The sequence below is a fragment of the Ceratina calcarata genome, unplaced genomic scaffold, assembly GCF_001652005.2.
Source record: "Ceratina calcarata isolate Rehan_Ccalc_2016 unplaced genomic scaffold, ASM165200v1 scaffold97.2, whole genome shotgun sequence".
Classification (NCBI taxonomy): domain Eukaryota; kingdom Metazoa; phylum Arthropoda; class Insecta; order Hymenoptera; family Apidae; genus Ceratina; species Ceratina calcarata.
In genome coordinates, this window is record NW_017181113.1 from 996,288 (window position 1) to 1,016,923 (window position 20,636).

Here is a 20,636-nt window from a genome sequence, read left to right on the forward strand (position 1 = left end):
TGACTGTATAGCCAATACATCCTTAAATAGATACGTCGTATCAGGCCTGTGTAAAGGAAATTCTAATAAAAGAAATCCTGAGGTTTCCTCAGATTGGAGATTCAAGTTTGATCCTTTTGATGTACGTTGTTCTCGTTCCATACACTACGCTGCTTCCATAAGACACTGCTATGTAAAATATGGATTCTCGTACAAGTTTCATAGAAACGAGATTCATGGCGGAGTTTCCGCTGCACCGAGACCGTACACATAACTCTGCGCTCGCGTTACAAAGGGATTGCAGAGAAAATAATGCACAACGTATTTTCATTCTTAATCTTCAACGAATATTTGATCAGAACAGATTCCGAGTTCGCAATCTCGTATGATATTGGAGGATCCTCCCTATTTACATTTTGCGGAGGGGTTGAAAGCACGCGTATAAATTTTAATGGGCCAGATCAGGGGCCTCCTACTCCGCGGATCGTTTACGGAGCCGAGTCACGTCTAGATCGCGGCACGTGTTTAGGAAGTCGCTTTAGAGGAGCCCCACGAACATTATGAAACCTCGCCGCGACTATGAATGTTAATAGAGGCTTTGCCCGCGACGACGGTGTCTACCATCGCCGTGCTGCAGCAAATATAAACACCAGTACGCAATTGCGAGTGCATCCGCGCCTCGATTTCACCGAGTATCCCCTTGGGCGTTTCAACAATTTTGCACCCGGAAAATTTCCGTATTCAGAATTAATACGCGGAACGCTTTCTCATTTGAAAGTTAATTAAATTAATGCCGTAATAGTCGGTTGTTTCAAGAAAATCTAATCATCTTTACTGAATATATTTTCAGGAAGCATCTGATAATAGAAAATATTCTCAGATTTTGTGTTAATTGGAAATAATCGATTAATTACTGAGAACAATTAACGCAATCGATGAGAGGACGGAACGGAGGATTAGTTATAAATCCGGTGGATCAGTAGGTCACGTGCGTGTGAGCGCGTGCAGTTTTTGTCGCGCGTGCGGTTTCCCGCGGTGGCCAGTCTTGCAGGAAACACTAGTCAGCGACAGTTTTATGCTTCTTTGCTTCTTGACCTTGCCCCAGAGAGGCCACCGATCGGAACACTATTCGAAGCATGTAGGGTAGAGTCGTAGTTTCTTTTCTCACCGCGATCTCCACGCTTAACGGTCTCTCTCGGTCCACGATCCGATCTCCGCGGTATCCTACGACCATCTATCTTTCAGTGGCCAACCAAAGAGAACGATTAATTCGAATCGTATCTATCATCGATCACTAAATCAACGAGTATTGTCGTCCGTCATTTTATTGAAGCGTGCTTTATATGAATAAGATTCAGATTTTACGACGAACTGAATATGGATAATAGGATCCTGCAAGTAAGGACTGGACACCTAAGCGATGATATTTGATTAACTGCGAAAAAGTGCGCCTAAACCGGAAATAGGGTGGGGCAGGGATAAATGGAAAGTGTAAATATGCTGCTGTTTTACGTAAGGATTCGATCATTATACAAAACTCCCAGAATAAGTATTTATAAAAAATAATGTAGCCTTGGTTTATTATTATCGACATTTTTATTTTACTATTAATAATAATAAAGTTCAAGACAGTTCAAGAAGTTGAAAGAAACTGACGAACGAAAGACGTAGCGTTGAGGATGTAATTAGAAGGAGAAAACACACGATAGGAATGAGAGAGGAAGACGTAAATCTCTCCTTTATAAAAGTTCTCGACGAATCGATGATGCGAAGGGAAGATAAATAGTTGGACGGTGGAATCTCGATATGGAGGAAATCGGCCGCGAAAAATGCACTACCGGATACGCTGTTAGGTGCTCGCGGTCACTGCCGAGTTCTCGTTGCCCTGAAATATGTGTCACTTTTTGCGGCAAGCCGGTGCGACACGCGGGAGACGAGTAACACGAGACCACGGCCCAGTTCCTCTGCTGCAAATGCAACTGCGACTGCAACTGTCAGGGACACGCAACGCAGTCTATTCCTTCCCCTCGTTAGGATTTCCTTCTCTTCCTACTTCGGGCCATTCTTCACAGATCCTCTCGCGTGTCGCCGCTAACGCGACAGGTTCTTATCGACCAATTCCTCAATCCGTTTTAATACCATCCACGTTAGAATCATTTAGAATATGAAAAAACCATGGGACTATCAATTACTTCGAGTTCTGCTATAAAATGTACGTACTTCGTAAGACAGAAATCCTAATCTCAACTTCCGCATCGATTGCAATCGATTTTTGCTAGGAAAATGTATTCGAGGCGAGGAAGATACGCAAACAAATAAAGAAACATTCACATATGTTGGGAACAATCATTCGTATGCTCGATCTCTATAGATGTTCCTATAAAAATTCAAATTTCGTCCTATATCAGCGACTGGTTGCGTAAGATACTCGTTCCAAGTCTTGTTTCAGTAAACTTTCGTTTTCGATTGATAGGGCGACGTTGGGTAAGATTGAAATCGAAATTGCGTGCAGGAGTACAATAGAAGATTCAGAATGATACTGCATTCTCGCCTTCAATCAAAATACCCTATCCCGATTCGCATATTCTTCCTATTCCAATGAAAACTCGTAAAGAAAATATTTTTACAGTCCCTCTCCCGTTAATTTCTCACAGCCGACGTGCGCTTCTCAATTAACGAAAAGAACCTTTCGTCGTTTACCGAACAAAATTAGCCGTAAAAACGTTTACCAAAATAGTACAATATTGAAACAACGAATCGTGCAGAGACGAGCGACAGTGCGCTGGCAGCAAGGCGGTCGCCACTTCCGGATACGGATACGAAATTGATGTTTGCGTACCACTTGAGAGTTCGATAGTCGCGTCGCACGGAGCCAGTAATGGTTTCCAGTTCCAACCTGGCAAGTAGAACCAGGCATCGCGCGTTAGGCAAGGCGCATTTTCTCCGACAAATAGAAACGTCCTGCGTTGTCGCGAATCGAACTGTTAACCCACTAACTGCCGTTTATATCAGACGGCGAACAGTAGATTCTTACTTAATTAAATACATAGAGAGCGCGTATCGAGGATTTCACATGGCTGACTGATACTAACGAGCGTCCGAACGGCATTCCGATTTTAAACAGAAAGCGACGAGTTGTATCGGTAGCTCCGTTCCCGATCGTAACTGGCTGCTAATAATACGATTGTTATTGTTAACAATCGAATCAGTCGTCGTCTGTGTAACTGGGAGCGTCGCGTATGAAGCGTCTATTAAAACTGTTCGCGCGAAGCGTGTCGAAACGGAAATAGTAGTTTCTCCAGGAATTAATAACGGAACGAATCGCGAGTAAACGCTTATCATCTATTAGAAGCGATTCTGTCCGGACAGACGAGACGGTGGAAAGCAGAAACTCGTCGAAAAGTTCGATCAGCTGGTAAATGGGATGATTAAGAAGAATATTGTGGCGCTTACCGTTTGAATTTATATTATAATTCGTCGGGTGAAAACTCTTGGATGATGAACGCGTAAAACGAAGGTGTAAATCAGCTGGGGATCGACCCAGATGAGACGAACTTTCTTCGAAAGCGTGGCCAACGGATCGAGCGCCGATTGATTTGTGTGACGCGACGAAACGCGTTTCGTTTACCCGGGTAACGTGTTTCCAGACTAAACGAACCGCTCCGGGCGAAAGCTCGGTGCTTCTTTAGACCGGCGATGACGAGCACGATTCGCTTAAAATGATAATAAGTAACGGCCACGCCGGGAGATATCACTTGCGACCGTTCAAGCGAGACCTATTTGCACTCGAAGCGTCGCCTTTGGTGATAGACGAAGCGATCGAATTGTAAACAACTCCCACGATTGCTCTAAACTATCATTGACTATTCATGATACTCCCTAGCAATATCCATCACCTCCAATCGCGTTCCCTGAGGATTAAATGTAAAGACCGATTTTTTATCGAATTTTTCTGTTTTTTTTTTTCATTCGACAATCGCCCTCGTTGAAAATGAAATACGGTGACTGGATAAAAGCCGCGTTCGTTCGTCGAGACAAAAAGCATCGGTATCCCATCGTTCGGCGAATCGGTGCCAACGAGACAAATTGCCCGAAAAACGACCGAGAAAGCCCCGATGACCCGGTATGCGAAACGAGAATTCGGTGACAACCCGGTCCTTTCTCTTCGGCCGCAATCGCCGAGCTTTTTCTCCTTCGAGTCGCACCTGCCGCTGATTCAATTACGTCTCCACGACGTGCATTGGCTCCCTATTCATGTTTTACAGCAATCATATTCCGCAATAAAAAGCTGTTAAATTTTAAGATCTCTTTATAATACATATTCGTTATTTAACGTTTATATTTCTTAAATGGGCCGATGAATCAAGACGATTTTCCGCATTCATAGGAAAGTCGTCCCGTGGTTGGAAATCCTGTTAAATCAATACCCTAATTGGCCAACGCACGTGTGTAAACGCTGTGTCATATTCAAGCAGAGAATTCCGCGAGGGAACGTGACCGTATGGTACGACGATCGAGCTCTACCTACACGATATCTCGTGGCTTTACTGCTGCGCCGTTTCGTTTCGTTTATTTGCATAATAGTCGTATACTGACCTGTCGTAAAGACGCGAGTCTACCGACCTCGCCCTCTTTCATCTTCGACTCTCCTCTTCCCGACTCATTTGCCACCCACGGCTCTGTTTATCGCGTTCACGAACTCCGTTGTTAATTTCGAAAGTAGATCAGACCATTAAAAGAGAATCAGGAGTGTTGAACTCGACAGCCGAGGTCTGAACGGGGAATCAGTTTCGCTTAATATGCGCGGTCGAGAGGGAAAATGTGACCTCGGAGCCGTACTTTGGCACGGGGTCAAGGCACGCGAGAAACGTGCGAGCATTAGGCATGCCTGTTAGTAACAGAAACTGGCATGAGACAAGACACTGTACACACGTCTGCACGCGCTGTCCCGTGCGCAGCGTCGCATCGGAAATCGTTGCTGTTTAGAATAGGTCGATAACCCAAATTCTCTCTTAATTGTAAAAAACGTATTTAATGATTCCTTTTAAAAGTCTCGTTATAACGAATTTTAATTTGTTAAAATACAGAAATCCATTAATTTAATGGGCTCCAATGAAATTCATTTTATAATGAAACAGAATAATTAATTATTTTATGTGACGCTGTACGGGGATTATTGAAGTAATTTCGAGAGCTTATATTTACTAATGCCTTTTCCTTGAATTTGAATGTGAAGTTTCTGATTTCAGGGATCAGGATGCGGTGGATCGGTTACGTGGCCACAATCCTCTGGTGGTCGGGCATCGCCAGGTCCCTCAGCACGCTGAATCGAGGTCACAGTCAGTAATATTCCTTTTGGTGGTTTATACGCGAATACTTCAGTAGCTGCGTTCCTCTCCTCGCGGTCTCCAACAGCTAACTTTCTTATCTCGAGCCTACTTCCTCGCGCTTTCAAACCTCAACCTTCCCTTCGGTACCTCCCGCGGTTAATAAAATACTCACGTCTTACTTCTCGAAACGAACACTGCTGAAACACCGGGGGTAAAAAGTGACAAGCACTGGTCGACCCTTGGTAAACGTTCTCCGTCCACTTGTTCCCTTTCTCTCGGCCGAGCTTCTTTCCGATGTGTAACGCCTAATTGGAGCTGGAAACTCGGCCAAGGTGCAGTCGGTCGTGCGCCCGAGCGTGAGAAATGAAAAATCGGGGAGAGGGTTCATTTCTCCCTCTGTTTAAACGCGGTTCGAGAACTCGTTAAACTCGGAGCGTGCTGGAAAATTTGCTTCCCGTACAAGCTGCCACTAACGATAATTGCACCGGGAAATTGGTGTACCGTTCGACCGTCCCTCCTTAACCCGTCCACGGAGCCATGTCAAATAAACTATCAACCTTATCGACGTTCCTCGCGGTATTAATTCGCCACGGAATGTAATATAACGTTCCGTACTACCGTTTAATAACCGCGCTACGTGTACACAACATAATTACCCCTTTCAGCTCCGCCTTCATCGCGCCGTACTTAAATTCGCTTTAATTGTATTCCGCGACAATACGACCACCGACAAAAGAGGAGATTATTAACAGGTCCGAAACGGATGGTACCGTTTAACATTTTTGCAGACGCGTAACGCGAAGCGACGTCAGAGTTCACAATGGCGCTAAAGCCTATCGTCGCAGACATTAATCATCGTTCACCCCTCGAGGATAAAGTTCCTTTATTACAGGGAAAGACGTATAACTCCCGGACGACAAATATCGTTCTCCGAATTATCCTGTCATCGAATTTTTCTCGCTTTATCACCGACAAGCTCACCTTTAATTAACGCCGGTAACGGCTCGTGCGATACGTACACGTATAGAACATAGATACACTCGTAACGGAGAAAGCGGGACCGTGAAGTTAAAGACCGCGAACCACGGCGATTTACGTCGGCTTACGAGCTCTTACTGTCTCGGTTAACGACCTGGCCCAGGTCTACGTACTTACTAACTGCGCCAAGGATCGACCGGGCCCCGGTTTTTCCTTTCTTTTTCGCGCGTGTCCCCGCGTGGCCTCGGGTTCCTCACCGCACTTTCACCACCAACGGAACCGATCCGATCGAAGTTTCGGTACCTTAACGACGCGACGCTCCAATTACCGAACCCGGGGACCGAGCTAATTAACGAACGACGGCCGAAATCCGTGGCAGTATCGATCTGAGGGGGTTCCTCCTTTAACGAGAAAACCGATTACGTATTCCTCGGACGCCGCGACCTCGCGGCTCCCAGGGTGGCGTTCATTAATTACACGCAGTTGCGTCGATACTCTTTAAACGGTTACTTGTCACGCACCGCGCGGTAACGGGATATGGGTCAAGCTAGAAACCCGGTACGCGTACGTGCGAACAGTTTCAGTGATTCCGCGAGTCCCATTTCACGAGACACAAACGACGTGCCGCATGGTTATCGGTCTTTATTTTATTTCCCAAACATTCCGATTGTCTGTAAGACTAAAGACTGTTTCCAAATTTCAAGTACAATTTCATTGCAATTGTTCATGATTCGTTGTATAATTTATTAAATAATTCATCAGGATTGTTAAATTAAGAACTGACGATTAATAGTTTTGAATGTTTATTAGGTATTTTGATAGGGAATGAGTATTTGAGTGTGTCCTAAGAACTTGTGAACGGGAGTGTATCTATCGCAGACGAAACTGTAGCCGAAGCTGAAACGCAATTTACAGTCAGTGGTGTAAGACAGTCTGCACGCAAAAGGAAGAAAGCTGCGTCGATTGAATTCGTAAACGATTCCCGACGGTATCTCGATCGTTACGGGACATTAAAATCGATTCTAATTTGAATGTAAATACCGGCATTAGATGTACGTCGGCTTAATTGTACGTTTACTGGCCCACTTCCAACTCGTGCGTGTATCTGATGCACGTATAATCGTGAACTGAAGCGAATCGAGGATCAATCATAGAACCTATCCAATGTGATTATTTTAGAACTCGTAGGAATCGCGTTCCTTCACCTTCGGTTAATGCTCCGATCCTGAAACGACTTTAGTAAATCTGTTTATATATTACAGCTTCAATATTCATTATTCCCTGAAATACACTTCCTTAATACAGAATTAATCGACCTCTCTTTCTAAAAACGTCCCAACAGATCTGAAATAATATTCGCATTTCATAATCTTTAAAATAAGACCATCGTTTAGTATAATCATCATGAGGGACGTCGTATAATTCCCAACAGGTTATAAAATCACCCCGAAACCGTGCCGGGTTCCCGGACCGGAGTCGAAAGAGGGTACGTGCATGTTCGTGTGGGAGTGCATCAAGTCGGAGGGCACCCACGTGGGCGTGTGCGTGGACACGTTCATGTTCGGCAGCTGCTGCGTGCACAACGCGACGACGAACTCGATCGGGCAGCACGCAGCCGGTTCCTCGTCGTCGGGTCCGTCGAGGCCGACGTTGGCCGAGGCGTTGGGCAGCGAGTCAACCAGGCCTACGCTCACCTCTCTCTCCAGCTTCCTCGTCACGGACACGAGCACCTCCAGGCCGAGTCACCACCATCCATCCGAGACGCTGCAGTCTTCCGGTGGGTCCAGCAGACCGCACAAACCGCTGTCGGCCGGTTCCGCTAGGCCGTTGCAAAAAAGACCGCACGCGAAACCCGCGCCCGATCACAACGACAGGGTGCAATCCGCGTCCTCGTTGAATTTCTGGGAGAAGGGCGCCCAGACCACGAAGAGGCCGACGTCCCATCTAGGAGATTCCTGGGAGAAAGTGCAGTCGCACAGTACCAAGAGACCGACCTTCGCGGATTCCTGGGAGAAAGGCTCCCACACCTCCAAGAGACCAACATCTCCCGTGGAGGATAAGAATTCCACGGATCCTTGGGAGAAAGGAGGATCCCAAGGTACCAGAAAGCCTGCGTCAGAGGTTTGGGAGAAAGGAACTCAAAACACGAAGAGACCTGATTCTCAGAATTCCAAGAGACCTGATTCTCAAAGCTCGAAGAGACCAGGAAACGGTAATCAGAACACGAAGAGGCCTGGTGAGTCTCAAAGTGTTCAGAAGCCGAGGCCGGAGGACAGCCAGCATGAAGGCACTCAGAATAAAGGAGGCTACCAGAGTCATCATCAGGGATTCAAAGACAAAATCGACGTAGGGCACAATACGTTGACCGTAGGACACAATAGGTTACCCGGTAAGGAGCAAGTGTCCAGCGAGGACGAAGGCATCAGGCCAAACAGGCCGAGCCACCAAAGGCCGTTCGGCTCGAGACCGGACGACAGCAAGACGGAAGATACGGACTTGAGCGTGCAGGAATCGATGCACAGGCCGAACGTGAATTCGGTTGAGGAGAATGTAAGAATATAAACAGCATGTTAACTGTTGATGTTCGCGAACGAGACCCAGGAGCTTTGAATTTGTTCGTAGGAGACCGTCAAGGAGCCCCATCCCAGTTTGAACTTCATTCACACAGAACGTCCGCAATGGGCTACGAAACCCGTGACTCCGAAACCTACGACGGAGTTCTCGAAACCCTACTTTTCGGTCAAGACGACCACCTATCGACCGACTTTGATAAACGAACACACACAACACACACACAACACACAACACACACAACACACACAGTCAGACACCAGACCAGATTTCGTTTCGAAGGTTGGGACTTCGAGTACGACCACTGCCAAACCGACCTACTACAGCAGTCAATCTACCACCAGGTATTCGAATGTTCCCTTAAGTTTAACTCAGAAGAGCATTTAATGTATCAAAAAATTGGTCGACGTATTTGGAGATAAAAAAATCGTTCGTTTTGGTCGGCTGAAATCGACCGGGATTAAAGTTGCCAGTCGTTTTCCTTTATAATAATTAATGATTCTATCGAGGCGGCGGCGGCGAAGCGGAACGAGGCGTTTTCGAGCGCCAGCTTCAAGCTTTTGTTTCATTCTAGCGCAGCCGGATCCTTGCCACAAACCTCTCACTGGCAAGTGACCACAGAGCCGGCGTTCGTCACGAAGCAGAAGCCTTCGTCGTCGACCAGGCCAATAGGCTCGTCCCAAACGAGCAAACCCTCGTCCAGTAGTACGCATTTCTGGTCGGATAACAGCTGGACGCCGCCCAGGCCGTCCTTAAAACCGCACTGGACGGACAATCCCAGCCTGATTCAGAACGGGCCCGAAGCGTTTCCACCGCGACCGAGTTTTAAACCGACCGAACCGCAAGAGGTACGTACGGTTCACTAGTTTAAATTTGTCACGAATTAAGAAAGTTTAATCCTCTGACAATGGGCAATTCAGTTGTTTTTATCGACGATAAACTGAGCTAAGAACCGAGAGTACATAGAATCCTTGAATTATTGGAATACCTGTAAGTAACGGATAGTTTTTGTCGAATCGAAATTCAAGGAACGCATCAACGGCATCGATCTTCTCCACGCGTCGCTGCCCATAATCACGAACGGTTCTTTTCGAAATACTTTATCGGCATCTTATCTGGAAATCGGTTTCCCTCGAAGGAGCAGCTCCATCGCGTTATATCCTCAATCGAGATCTTCCGCGGCCGACCATTGTGCCATTAGATTCTATCTATACTAAAAAGGTAGCAACGTAGCTTCGCTTTTTACCGAGGATTACTGTTAATCGCGACAAAGAAGTGGATCTCGATTACACAGTCCATTGAGCACCGCGTTACAAAGTACGAAAACGATCGACGGAGTTAGCAAATTCGAACGCGGCTCTCTCGATGATGGCCGATTCAGGACTTTTTTTTCTGTCGCAGAACATGGAGTTCCACAAGCCTCTCGGCGCGGCGCACTACATAACTACGTCCCACTTCGAAACCTCCGCCAGGCCCAGACCCACGAAGAGGACCACGACGTCCACGACGACCACAAGTACCACGACTACGACGACGACGACTACGACGACCACTACGACCACTCCGAAGCCCGAAGCCTCGACGATCGAGGCGACCGCGAAGACGGGCTCGGTGCTGACGGTTCCCGCTGCGGCCGAAAGTAGAGGCATGCAGTGCGGAGTTCCACCCTTGTTCCCGAGGCCGGAGACGAGGATCGTCGGCGGCAAGGACGCACCGTTCGGCCGATGGCCTTGGCAAGTGTCCGTTAGGCGCACCTCGTTCTTCGGATTTTCCAGCACTCATCGTTGCGGCGGAGCAGTGCTCAACGAGAATTGGATCGCAACTGCGGGACACTGCGTGGATGAGTGAGTAAAATGACCGATCTTCTCGAAATTAAAATTACTAGCGGAATTAACGGGATCAAAGTTCGATGCTTTGAGAAGAGGTTTATATTGATTATTAAGAAACATGGACGATCTGTTGCAGTCTGTTGACCTCGCAGATCAGAATTCGAGTGGGCGAATACGATTTCTCCTCCGTGCAGGAACGACTGCCGTACGTGGAACGCGGCGTAGCGAAGAAGGTGGTGCATCCCAAGTACAACTTCTTCACGTACGAATACGACTTGGCGCTGGTCAGGCTGGAGAGCTCGTTAACGTTCGCGCCTCACATTTCGCCGATTTGTCTGCCGGCCACGGACGAACTGTTGGTCGGGGAGAACGCGACTGTCACCGGTTGGGGGAGACTGAGCGAGGGTGGAACTTTACCTTCGGTGTTACAGGAGGTAGGATCGATTTTCCATCTCTACTGTCGTTTCATATTCTGTCTTGTCTATGGCAGACGAGTTTAAGAACGAAATAGGTACTTTTTAAAGGGATTCGGATATCTATTGCAGGTCTCCGTGCCCATAGTGAGTAACGATAGGTGTAAATCAATGTTCCTGAAGGCCGGTCGGCACGAATTCATACCGGACATCTTCCTGTGCGCCGGGTACGAAAGCGGAGGCCAAGATTCTTGTCAGGTATTCCTTCAAGTTGAGCCTTTTCTACTCTAGTACACCATTTCAATTACTGGAGATTTATAGTAGAATCGTTCGAAAGTGTCTGTCGTATTTCCAAGCCTGAGAAAGGCGTTTCTACGTGTGACTTTCAGGGAGACTCGGGCGGTCCTCTTCAAGTGAGGGGTAAAGACGGTCGATACTTCCTCGCCGGCATCATATCTTGGGGGATCGGTTGCGCGGAGGCGAATCTGCCTGGCGTCTGCACTCGAATCTCCAAGTTCGTCCCGTGGATCCTGAAGAATGTCACGTGACCCCGCGGTTCCCGGTTCACCATTTGTCACGGTATCCTGATCAGCAGATTGGCGAACTGACTCGACTGAGTCTGAAGAACGCGAAGCCCTTCCGCGCCTCTCGAACGGCAAAACGAAGAGGTCGCGTGAATCACTGCCAAATACTTAAGACTTGTCGGAGGAAAAAGAGGAACGCTCTTGCTCTCTGGACTCGCTTTCGAGGAACGGAGAAACAGAATGAGAGCCAGACGCTAGATAATCGAGCATAGACCCTGCGCGACTGTGCAGAGTTGTCCTCGAACGATATAAAGAAACTCCAGGACTGTATTTATATATATATATATTATATATATGAGTAAGATGATAATATATTTCTCACACATCGAACGAGCCGTTGATCCATTCTATCAGCTTGTAAATGAATATAGTGAAGAGGATCGAGAGGTAACGGCTTCGAAAAGGCCACGGACTATAATTGAGAGGGGAAGAAACGGTTTCAACAGCTAGCCACTGTTTTAGTGTATAGCGAATCTTGTAAAGTGCTAAGTTCTTGCCCATCGTATTTAGTAATCGAGAAGTTAAATTAAATTCTCACCCTACCCTATCCTTCATCCCTCTCTCGCCTTCCTTCTTTTATTTACAGCGTATGAATTATTATTTTTTGTACAGACATACATCGTGTACTTAAAGGTAGGTGCGTGTGAACTAGGAAAGATCTACTAAATATAAATATATATATATATATATGTAATTGTTTATAGATATATGACGATATTTATAAGTATGTGAAATAAATGTATGTTTATTACTATCTTGGGACATCGAATAATTTCTGTTTCCAAGTAATGTCGGTTTTAATTAAATCTTATAAAATTCGCGAGTTGAGCGGATCGTTGACACGGCCGGCGATCAAAGTGACCGAAGTCTCGGCGTCGACGATGAAGTAGAGGAACGGTTGGACGACCGTGAATGGTACCGGTCCTGCCCTCTCGAATAATCCATTACCTAACAAAAAATTCGTATAAAGCTTCGTCATACAAATATCTACACTACGAGGTGTTGTGCAAATGATGAAGTATAGTAAAACGCGATAATAGATCAGATTAGATTGCTGAGAAAGAGAATGAAAATTGGAAGCACTGTTAATAAAAATATTTACGAGCAGCATTGGAATTCCTCTCGGGAATAACGGAGAATGAGACCGCAAGGTCTCACTTCCCTCGGTGAGTCACAAGCGCGCAGGATATCAGCGATTAAACCGCTAACTTTATAACAATACTGAGAATATTCCCGATCGCGGGTCGATTACGATAAGCCGGAAACGACAGCTGTTCGACGAGCAAACAACGGATCAACCATGGTTCGGCGTTCTCCGATGCGTGGAGAACAATCTCCCGATACGTTTGCATAATCGTCTGTCGCAAAAAGTCAATTAACTTTTACTCAACTTTTCCAGCGAAACGAACGGGATAGATTGTAATAGCGATCTTCACTAGCCGATCTGCTGATGCATCGTCGTCGGATTCTGCTTCACAGTCAATAACCTCAGTGAGAATTACGAGTTCATTAATAAATTCCCACGGCATTTAGACGATTCTATTATGTCGTTTCCCTCAAGCTTGGATGAGCTTAAAAGTATCTTAAAGTCTGTTGCATCTACTCTCGCGTAAGACGTTATTATATGAAAATCCTGTTTTAATCTGAAGCCAAGTCTTTTAATTAAGCAGAGCGATAAGAAGAAATGTGAAAAAGCGTGGGCAAAGAGAAACACGCGTCAGTAGTAATATTCAGCATTTGTCAGACACTCTTGACTACACGCTTTGCCATTAATTATGCATCGCGAATCGCAATTTCACCGTAGTAGATTGCGTCAGATCGTAATTGCCTGATCGAAGCATGCAGCGATCGTTTCCTCCTTCATCGATAATCCAAGACATCCTCCTAAATTTTTTTTATCTTCCACAATCGATTAAAAGAAATAATTAAAATTAGAGAAATGAGAGAATCAAAATCGCGATTAAGTATAACTTGAGGAGAGGGAAAGTGCAGTAGAATGTAGAAAGCAGAGGGCAGAAACCTGGATAGTAGTATCGATAATAGCTCCGGCGAAGTGGAACGATCAATGGAAGATCTGTATAGGGCGACTCACGGGAGTGGGTCCTGTCGGGTTTCATGTAATTCCTGATATTCACTCCGATGCTCTGCTGCACGTCCCTGGCGTACACGCCGAGGTCCGGGCTCATCGGGGAAAGATCCGCCGCCCTTGGCTCGAACACGTCGACGATCCCCAACTGAAAGCAACAAATACCGACGAAGAACCAAAATAAATTCCTTAATAATTCGTTCAAGGAAAATAGCTAATTCCAAATAATAATAAAATGTTAACCAATTCCGTTTGTTAATAATCGCGACTTAAATCGAAGGTTGCACCGCTCGAAGGAATCCGGCAATAAAAAGCTACGAGTGGAACGCTACCTAGCCGAGAAATTACGTTCATTAAACAATTCTCAGTTTTGGTTCGAATTGTCGCGAATTATGTGTCAGGAGGCCACGCGCGCCGATTGCCCGTTTCGCGGAAGCTGTGACGAGAAACGGAAAGTGCACTCAAGTTCTCTTGGTTCTCGCGATTAAGTAATCAGAAACTTAATGCCCGAGACTAATGACGAGATATCAGCGGCATGCCGGGGACTTGTCCGTTTCGAATTCGTTCGCCGGTGACCAGGAATGTTTCAATGAAAATAAATAGACGTATGAACGGAACCGTTTTCATACCCTTTGCAGGAAGGACGTCAACGTGACGAAACCGCGAAGCATGAAGGACGGGATCGTGGCCCTGACCCAAGTGGCCTGTAGCTGCTTCCTCAACAGTCTCAACGATTTGCCGCCGAGGTCCCTGGCCAGGCGATACGTGTCCCTCCTGTCCGTGGACATCATAAGAATAATGTTGTATCTAGGATCCTGGAACGAAAGATCGCAAGCTAAAATACAAGAAATTCTCAATTAATGGAATTTAAATAAGCGAATTTTCAAGATCCGAGGTTTTACTCTCTATTAAACGACGAAGAAAATGATTTCTCCTTTTGGTCAGAGAACAAACAGTTACGTAATAGATTTTCGAGAGTCTTACATCGAGTGGAAACTCAAGGGCGACTGCGTGCAGCGATGGGAAATAGGCAAAAGGTAGGACGGCGAAGTATCTGGTAGCCGTGACGGAGGAAACGTCGCAGCCGTTTACTAGGAACGATATCTCCGTTGAATCTCTGACCGTCGCTTCGTTCAGAGTCGGCGAATAAGGCTTCCAAATGCCTAGATCCTGCATCCAGATCCCCTCGTCTACAAATTATATAATAATTATTTTCGAATTGCCAACGAGATTTACTTCGTATGTATTTACATCCCGAGTTTAGATCCTTTCACTGGAGTGAAGTCATCACCCTTCTTGTACCAGTCAACGGATCTGTCCGACGGTCAATCACCATCGGTTTTGACAACAAGAAACCCGTACCGGGATAACTCGAGAAGAATCCCCTGGGGCTTCGGACGCTACGTTTCCTACGATTGATCGCAGTCGAAGCAGTGGTCGTTTGTTCGGTTGACCCGGTTTCACCTGTGGCGATTGTCACTGGCGAATCGATAGATCCCATCTCGTTCGGGACAGACTGATTGTTCGAGCCCGTTGAAACGGTATTCTCATCGGCAGGCGGTCCATCCGTGGATCCGGCAGTGGTCGGAATCGTCGAACCAGAGGTAGGCTCCGTGATGTTAACTAGCGGAGTCGTTGGCAACGTGTCTACGGAAGACGCGGTAATTGTGGCTGCTGTTGACGCGGTTGCCGATGTGGTCGTTGACTCTGGGACGGGTTCGATGGATTCCGTCTGACCAGCGGGAACAGCCGTTAATTCTGACGTAACTGAAGGCGGGATGATAGTAGCAGCAGTCGATGTTGATAGATCGTTCGCAGTTCCTTCGCTGCGAGATTGCACGGTTGTAATTGCTGCCGTGGTGGACTGCGTAGCAATAGCAGGCGCTATCGTGGTGAGTGTGCTTGTAGTAGCCACTGAAGTGGTCCCTGAAGAGATCGTAGTCGAATCAGGCACAGTAGTGCCATCCATTAAAATCGTACTACCGGGGGTTGTTCGCGTTAATCTGTCCTGCTCGTCCATCGTGCTCAACGCCTCAGTCGAAGGTGTAATTGTCATCGTTTCAGAACTTGGAGTTGTAGTTTCAGTGAAAATCTTTGTGTCAGTCATAGGCTGACCGGTTTCTGAAGTCGTTTCCGGTAGGGGAGTAGTATCATTAGTTTCATCTTCAGGGACAGACAGATCGAATCCATAAAACCTCAGGATGTCCTCGTACTCTGTTCTGAGTCTGGTGTTCTCCTGATTCAGCATCAATCCTCCCAGGAATCCGTCCGCATTTAAATACGTCTTGGAACATGAAAATGATTATTTCAGAAATATCATGGATCGTGGAATTTGCTTACGAAACTCGTTCAGAGAAACCGGAGTCACTTAAAAAGTGAAATTGTTAGTTCAAGCTAAATGAAGCATCGCTTGTATAATCGCCCTCCAACAAATTATGCAACGATAGTTGATTTCAATCATGTCTTTATCAATTCTTCTAAGAACTTAATGCAATTATTATTAGATTAATTTTTGTTCTTAATGTTTACCATTTTACATTTATTGATAAATGTTTCTATCGAAATGATAAAATTATGATTAGAATCATTTCTGTCTTTTATTTATTTATTTATTGATACACGGGTTAGCAAGAATTTAGTTTTCTACACGTAGTCTGCACTTCAAAATTTATGATATAAAATCTGAGCACGATAGAGTCTTGAATCGTTACCCTCAATCTGCGATGTATATCGCGAAAGCCGATCCTGGTGACGTCTCGATCCCGCGGCAAACCGAGGACATCGGCGATCTGCTGTTTCCCCCTTCCAGCCGAACCCTCGTAAAGCGCCGCCAGGACGAAGCCAACCCCCGTCGGCGAGAATGCAACGTTCCCGTGGGCCGTATACTGCTGCAGAATCCGCGCGCCTAGGTCGTTAATAACGTCCGTGATGATGTCGACCGGCTGATGCGGAACCGGTTGATACCAGCCATCGAACCCCACGTTTTCGTATCCGCGGACGACCACCGAACACACTGTTGGAAAATATCTTTGCTGAGAAGTCGCCGGCTCGCAGGAATCTTGATTAATCATTAATTACTTAATCTCGTCGCGATCTTCCCATCGTGTTTTGCAAAACCCGTTAAAAATCAACGCTGAGAAAATTGTTACTCGGAATACCTGAAGAGAGTTCGACGCCTTTGATCGCAAAAATTCGTGTTGGAAGAGTGAGAAAGAAGAAAGGGATACGTACACTGCAGCAGGATCAGCCAGGACACCCGCGCGCCCATGTTAATCGTGGTCGATTGCTGGATCACTGGCGAACGAGGAGCAGAAATCGATTAACGAGATGAAGCATGGACGATAACCCGTTTGTCGCGGTCTGTCCTCGGATTTCGCGAAACGACGACACGGCGCGGAAACGCGAACGCGGTTCTATTAGAGATTAGTGTTAGTCGTCCGCTCTCTACGTCGGAACTGGCTCGCGGATGGTGCACGCCGCCGCTCGAGCCTCTGCCGGCCGGCCACTCTTCGGATTTTTTAAACGGCAAGGTCGTCAGGTAGATAAACCCGCGTCTATGCAAGTACGCCGTCATATCACGCGCGCTCTGCCCTTCCCTTTCCCGCTAGCAGGGTTCCAGCTTCCCCAGAGGATTACTCAGGCCGGTAGTAGGAGGAGGCGAATTATTCCAAGAATCCCCGAGGATTCGTCGTTTAGGAGCTTGCCAGGATTTCCAGCTTTACAGATTATCTTGCGGAAATTCGACGAAAATTAATGCGGCCATCAAAGATTTAGAAAATTTAAGATAAATTCTCGACGTTAGGTAGACCGATGGAATTTTCGGGATTGAGACAATTAGTAGAAATCATGGTTGTAGATAAATCAATCAAATCTTTAATTCAGTTGAACACCAGTTGACATTTAACATTCGTTTTTTTAATTAACTTAATTAAAGAATTGTCGATTGAAACTTAGAGAAAATCCTTAATTAAATAATGTGCACTGATGGAAATTGAGAAAATAAGTTTCATTCAGAGATTTCACTTATCGGAGATGTAACAGAGAGCAGAACCTTTCTTCACTCCCGTGTTCGCACACATGCAACGCGTACCATTCTTCTTCGAGTGTGATCGTAATAAAGTAACAAGAATTGTGGCAACTTCCAGCCTTAGCGTAACAAGGTGGCACCTGAATCATACGCGTCATAAGAAGTCTTGCTCAATGTTCACAACGCAATAAACCTTGTTAGACGGCAGCTCTTTCAGAGGAATTAACAACTTAATTAGACAATGAAGGAACCTGTCTTCGCGGCAGTAACGCCTGTCTCCGAGTTTCTAATTGCGGCACGACAAAGACTCGCGCACAGGAACAACGTTATCGTCGCATAGCAAATTCGTGCTGTTCTAAGGATTACGTTTATTGGTCACACGATACAGGATAACGGTTGTTATCAAGCAAACTCTCTTAATACTAGGTACATAGTAACAACGACTCTGCGGTCTCTCGTGCTGGTAACGACGAAAAAACGATGCCCCGATCGTGGAAAGGATCCGAACGTTTTCGACTTGGAACGTTGCGTGGATATCCACGCAATATCCGGTGCCGTCTATTACCCGCAAATTGCCGGTTCGTGATGGTAATTGTAATGCGGCGTAAACGTCCCCGCTGTTTCGCTGTTGGCGGGAATCGTTTCGCGCCCGCTTTCCGGTGCCAATTATTATCAGTGGTAAACGACCGAACGCTCGTTTTATCACCCCCGTTTACAATCGACGACGTCGCGCCACCGAATTGAGCAAACTTTAAAAAGCTTCGATTGCCAAACACGTCAAAATCGAACAAACTCGTATTCTATAAGGAAAATCGTTGAAGTTTGTGTCACCCGTACATGCGAGAATAGGATTTAAGAGACGAAGGGACGAATTAGTTTGCGTTCCTTGGCTATCCTACGCCTGTGCCAATAAAACTCGCAGAAGAGAAGGAAGAAAGACATCGTGACACCTGAGGATAAAAAAGTTTTAATTAAAACTGATCTTGCCTGATAGACTCATTTCACGCTGGTAACACCGTCATGTATTATGACGTAATTATAAATGTAAATAAATTGGCCTTCTGGCAATCGGCACAACACCAAAGGGATGCTGTCCTGTAATTTGCAGGGCTCTGCCAGCTTATCGAAAGATAAATAATAAAAGAAAAAAACAAGAGAAAAACGAAAGAATAAATAAACCTACCCATGAACAATACGAAAAATATTCCTTGCATATCAGCCACGTTCACTTTCCGCTCGTTTACCGCTTGATTGCTGCCGACTACGTCCCAGCACTTGTCCTTTATCGGCATCCTCTCCGAGATCCATTTGTTCATCAACCCGGACTCGTGCATCCGATGCAACCTGCGTTATGTACGAGACGAAGTTTGACACGGATTTCGAATTCGAGGACAGAACAAAGTCGAGAGAATCCTGAACTTGCGGAAGATAAACGTGCAACTTACTCCGCGTTGATGACGGGCAAATAGGGGCTCTCCTGTGGGACGATCATCGCTATCGGCTCATCCAGGAATTCGTCCGAGCTCAGCGAGAAATGGCATCCTCCGGTTAACAAGTAGTCTTTCCTCATTAAAAATCTGTTTCATGAAATAATTATTAATTTTCAAGAAAAATTCTGTTGGAGTTTCACGGATACCTGAGGGAACTTCTCCAATCGATCAACACGTGTTTTCCCTGTTTCACGCGTTCCATTACTTCCTCTTCCTGGGTGCTGTTGTATCTCTGGGCGAGCGAAAGGAGAACTTGGTATTTGGGCTCGTCGGCGTTCCGTAGGTACGTCTCGAGGAAGCTCCCGTTCAGAAAGCTCCAGCCGAGTCTGTCCTTGCACGCGATCAGATCCTCGACGGTCAGGATGGGAGTGTCCATTCGGGGGAAAGTGAGAAACGCGACGAGACTGCCGGAGTACGTCGCGACCAGGACCATCACGACCAGCCACCACATACCAATCAGTATGCGTGCGCTGTCAGAATGCGGCAGGTACATCCCTCCTGCAATTTTCTCTTTTTCTTAGTCGATCGATACTTTCGCTTCTTCGATCGTCGAATTTTAATTAATTAAGGAATAAGGAAAGCCTAATCCTATTTTGAACAAAATAATTTTGAAATAAAGAAGTAGAATCGAATGGTCAACCTACATTTTACACTATTTTTACCTATGATTGTTAATGAAACATAGTAAAAAACATTAGAAATTTACTAACGAGTATTAGAAAAGTTCTTTTTATGGCAGTTTACGAAAATCATACCTTGTTGAAGAAGCGCCCCGTAGACGTACCACACACACTGCCACGAGGATTTGAGGCCGGATGTCTTCAGACTATACGGGCTGTGCTTGTGAATCAGGTACAGGATCGGGCCCATTATGATAATCGTCGCGGCCAAACAGGCCCATGTCTAAAAGGCAGTTACAGGCTTATTTCAGTGACGTGCTTGGTACAGTGAATTCTATTTTAACCGTGCGGTGCAGACCTCTTTGTTAAACGGCGACGCGAATAGTAGAGCTCTAGACAGTTGTTTAGGTTTGGCAGACAAAAAGCTGTAAGTCTGTACGAAAATAGGCACAGTGAAATTGATCGCGCTTTTCCCATGATCATTCACTGTGTATGCACAAGCGGCGAGGAGGACATTTTTCTCGCGTACCAAATCGATTACTTCCTGTGGCAGGGTCCTCGTATCTGACATAGTCATTTGCTCAACTTTCTATAAAAAAACGTTGATTACCTAACAGTGGAAGAAGATGCGAGATATAAATAGACTGCAGATTTTATTTATGAGTTAATTAATAATTCGTGTATTTAATAAAATAATAAAAATGTCAAAAGCAGAATGCATATTAGATT

The 20,636-nt window shown here is 45.9% G+C and overlaps 3 protein-coding genes across 8 annotated transcripts in view; 1 reads left to right on the plus strand and 2 right to left on the minus strand.

The window, feature by feature from the left end:
* LOC108631910 (serine proteinase stubble) overlaps window positions 1–12,392 on the plus strand; it is a 47,800-nt gene extending 35,408 nt beyond the window's left edge. For 2 of the 5 annotated variants that reach the window (XM_018036134.2, XM_018036133.2), the window contains 8 exons: window positions 5,229–5,318; window positions 7,720–8,837; window positions 8,910–9,202; window positions 9,433–9,706; window positions 10,260–10,702; window positions 10,824–11,121; window positions 11,233–11,358; window positions 11,490–12,390. In XM_018036134.2, coding sequence (XP_017891623.1) covers window positions 5,237–5,318; window positions 7,720–8,837; window positions 8,910–9,202; window positions 9,433–9,706; window positions 10,260–10,702; window positions 10,824–11,121; window positions 11,233–11,358; window positions 11,490–11,648 — 2,793 coding nt within the window. In that variant the 5' untranslated portion in view covers window positions 5,229–5,236 and the 3' untranslated portion in view covers window positions 11,649–12,390. Of the gene's footprint in view, window positions 1–5,228; window positions 5,319–7,719; window positions 8,838–8,909; window positions 9,203–9,432; window positions 9,707–10,259; window positions 10,703–10,823; window positions 11,122–11,232; window positions 11,359–11,489 lie in introns of all 5 variants that reach the window. The other 3 variants (XM_026819164.1, XM_026819162.1, XM_026819163.1) reach the window with 3 other exon arrangements.
* Window positions 12,393–12,463: 71 nt separating this feature from the next.
* Window positions 12,464–17,202, minus strand: LOC108631811 (uncharacterized). Of its 2 annotated transcripts, none has more exons than XM_018035976.2 (7): window positions 17,002–17,202; window positions 16,482–16,783; window positions 15,133–16,054; window positions 14,755–14,960; window positions 14,400–14,585; window positions 13,777–13,918; window positions 12,464–12,632 (listed from the first exon to the last, which is right to left on the minus strand). In XM_018035976.2, exons 1-7 carry the CDS (start codon window positions 17,036–17,038, stop codon window positions 12,493–12,495), a joined length of 1,935 nt encoding a protein of 644 aa, XP_017891465.1. In that variant the 5' UTR covers window positions 17,039–17,202; the 3' UTR covers window positions 12,464–12,492. The 2 variants fall into 2 exon arrangements, with proteins under 2 accessions (XP_017891465.1, XP_026674966.1); XM_026819165.1 differs by having other exon boundaries at window positions 13,705–13,918.
* A 502-nt stretch (window positions 17,203–17,704) lies between these two features.
* Ir93a (Ionotropic receptor 93a) overlaps window positions 17,705–20,636 on the minus strand; it is a 6,649-nt gene continuing 3,717 nt past the window's right edge. Inside the window, exons 10-15 of the mRNA XM_026819166.1 lie at window positions 20,266–20,496; window positions 20,043–20,190; window positions 19,434–19,785; window positions 19,243–19,374; window positions 18,981–19,141; window positions 17,705–18,747 (exon numbers count right to left, since the gene is read on the minus strand). Coding sequence (XP_026674967.1) covers window positions 18,650–18,747; window positions 18,981–19,141; window positions 19,243–19,374; window positions 19,434–19,785; window positions 20,043–20,190; window positions 20,266–20,496 — 1,122 coding nt within the window. The 3' untranslated portion in view covers window positions 17,705–18,649. The remainder of the gene's footprint in view (window positions 18,748–18,980; window positions 19,142–19,242; window positions 19,375–19,433; window positions 19,786–20,042; window positions 20,191–20,265; window positions 20,497–20,636) is intronic.

Excerpts from the sequence above, each read along its gene's own strand:
- LOC108631811 (XM_026819165.1), bottom strand. The coding sequence starts at position 17,038 with ATGGGCGCGCGGGTGTCCTGGCTGATCCTGCTGCAGT. Across the intron at positions 16,784-17,001 it reads CTGGCTGATCCTGCTGCAGT|TGTGTTCGGTGGTCGTCCGC; the intron begins GTACGTATCCCT and ends ATTTTCCAACAG. Across the intron at positions 14,586-14,754 it reads CCCTTGAGTTTCCACTCGAT|GATCCTAGATACAACATTAT; the intron begins GTAAGACTCTCG and ends CTTTCGTTCCAG.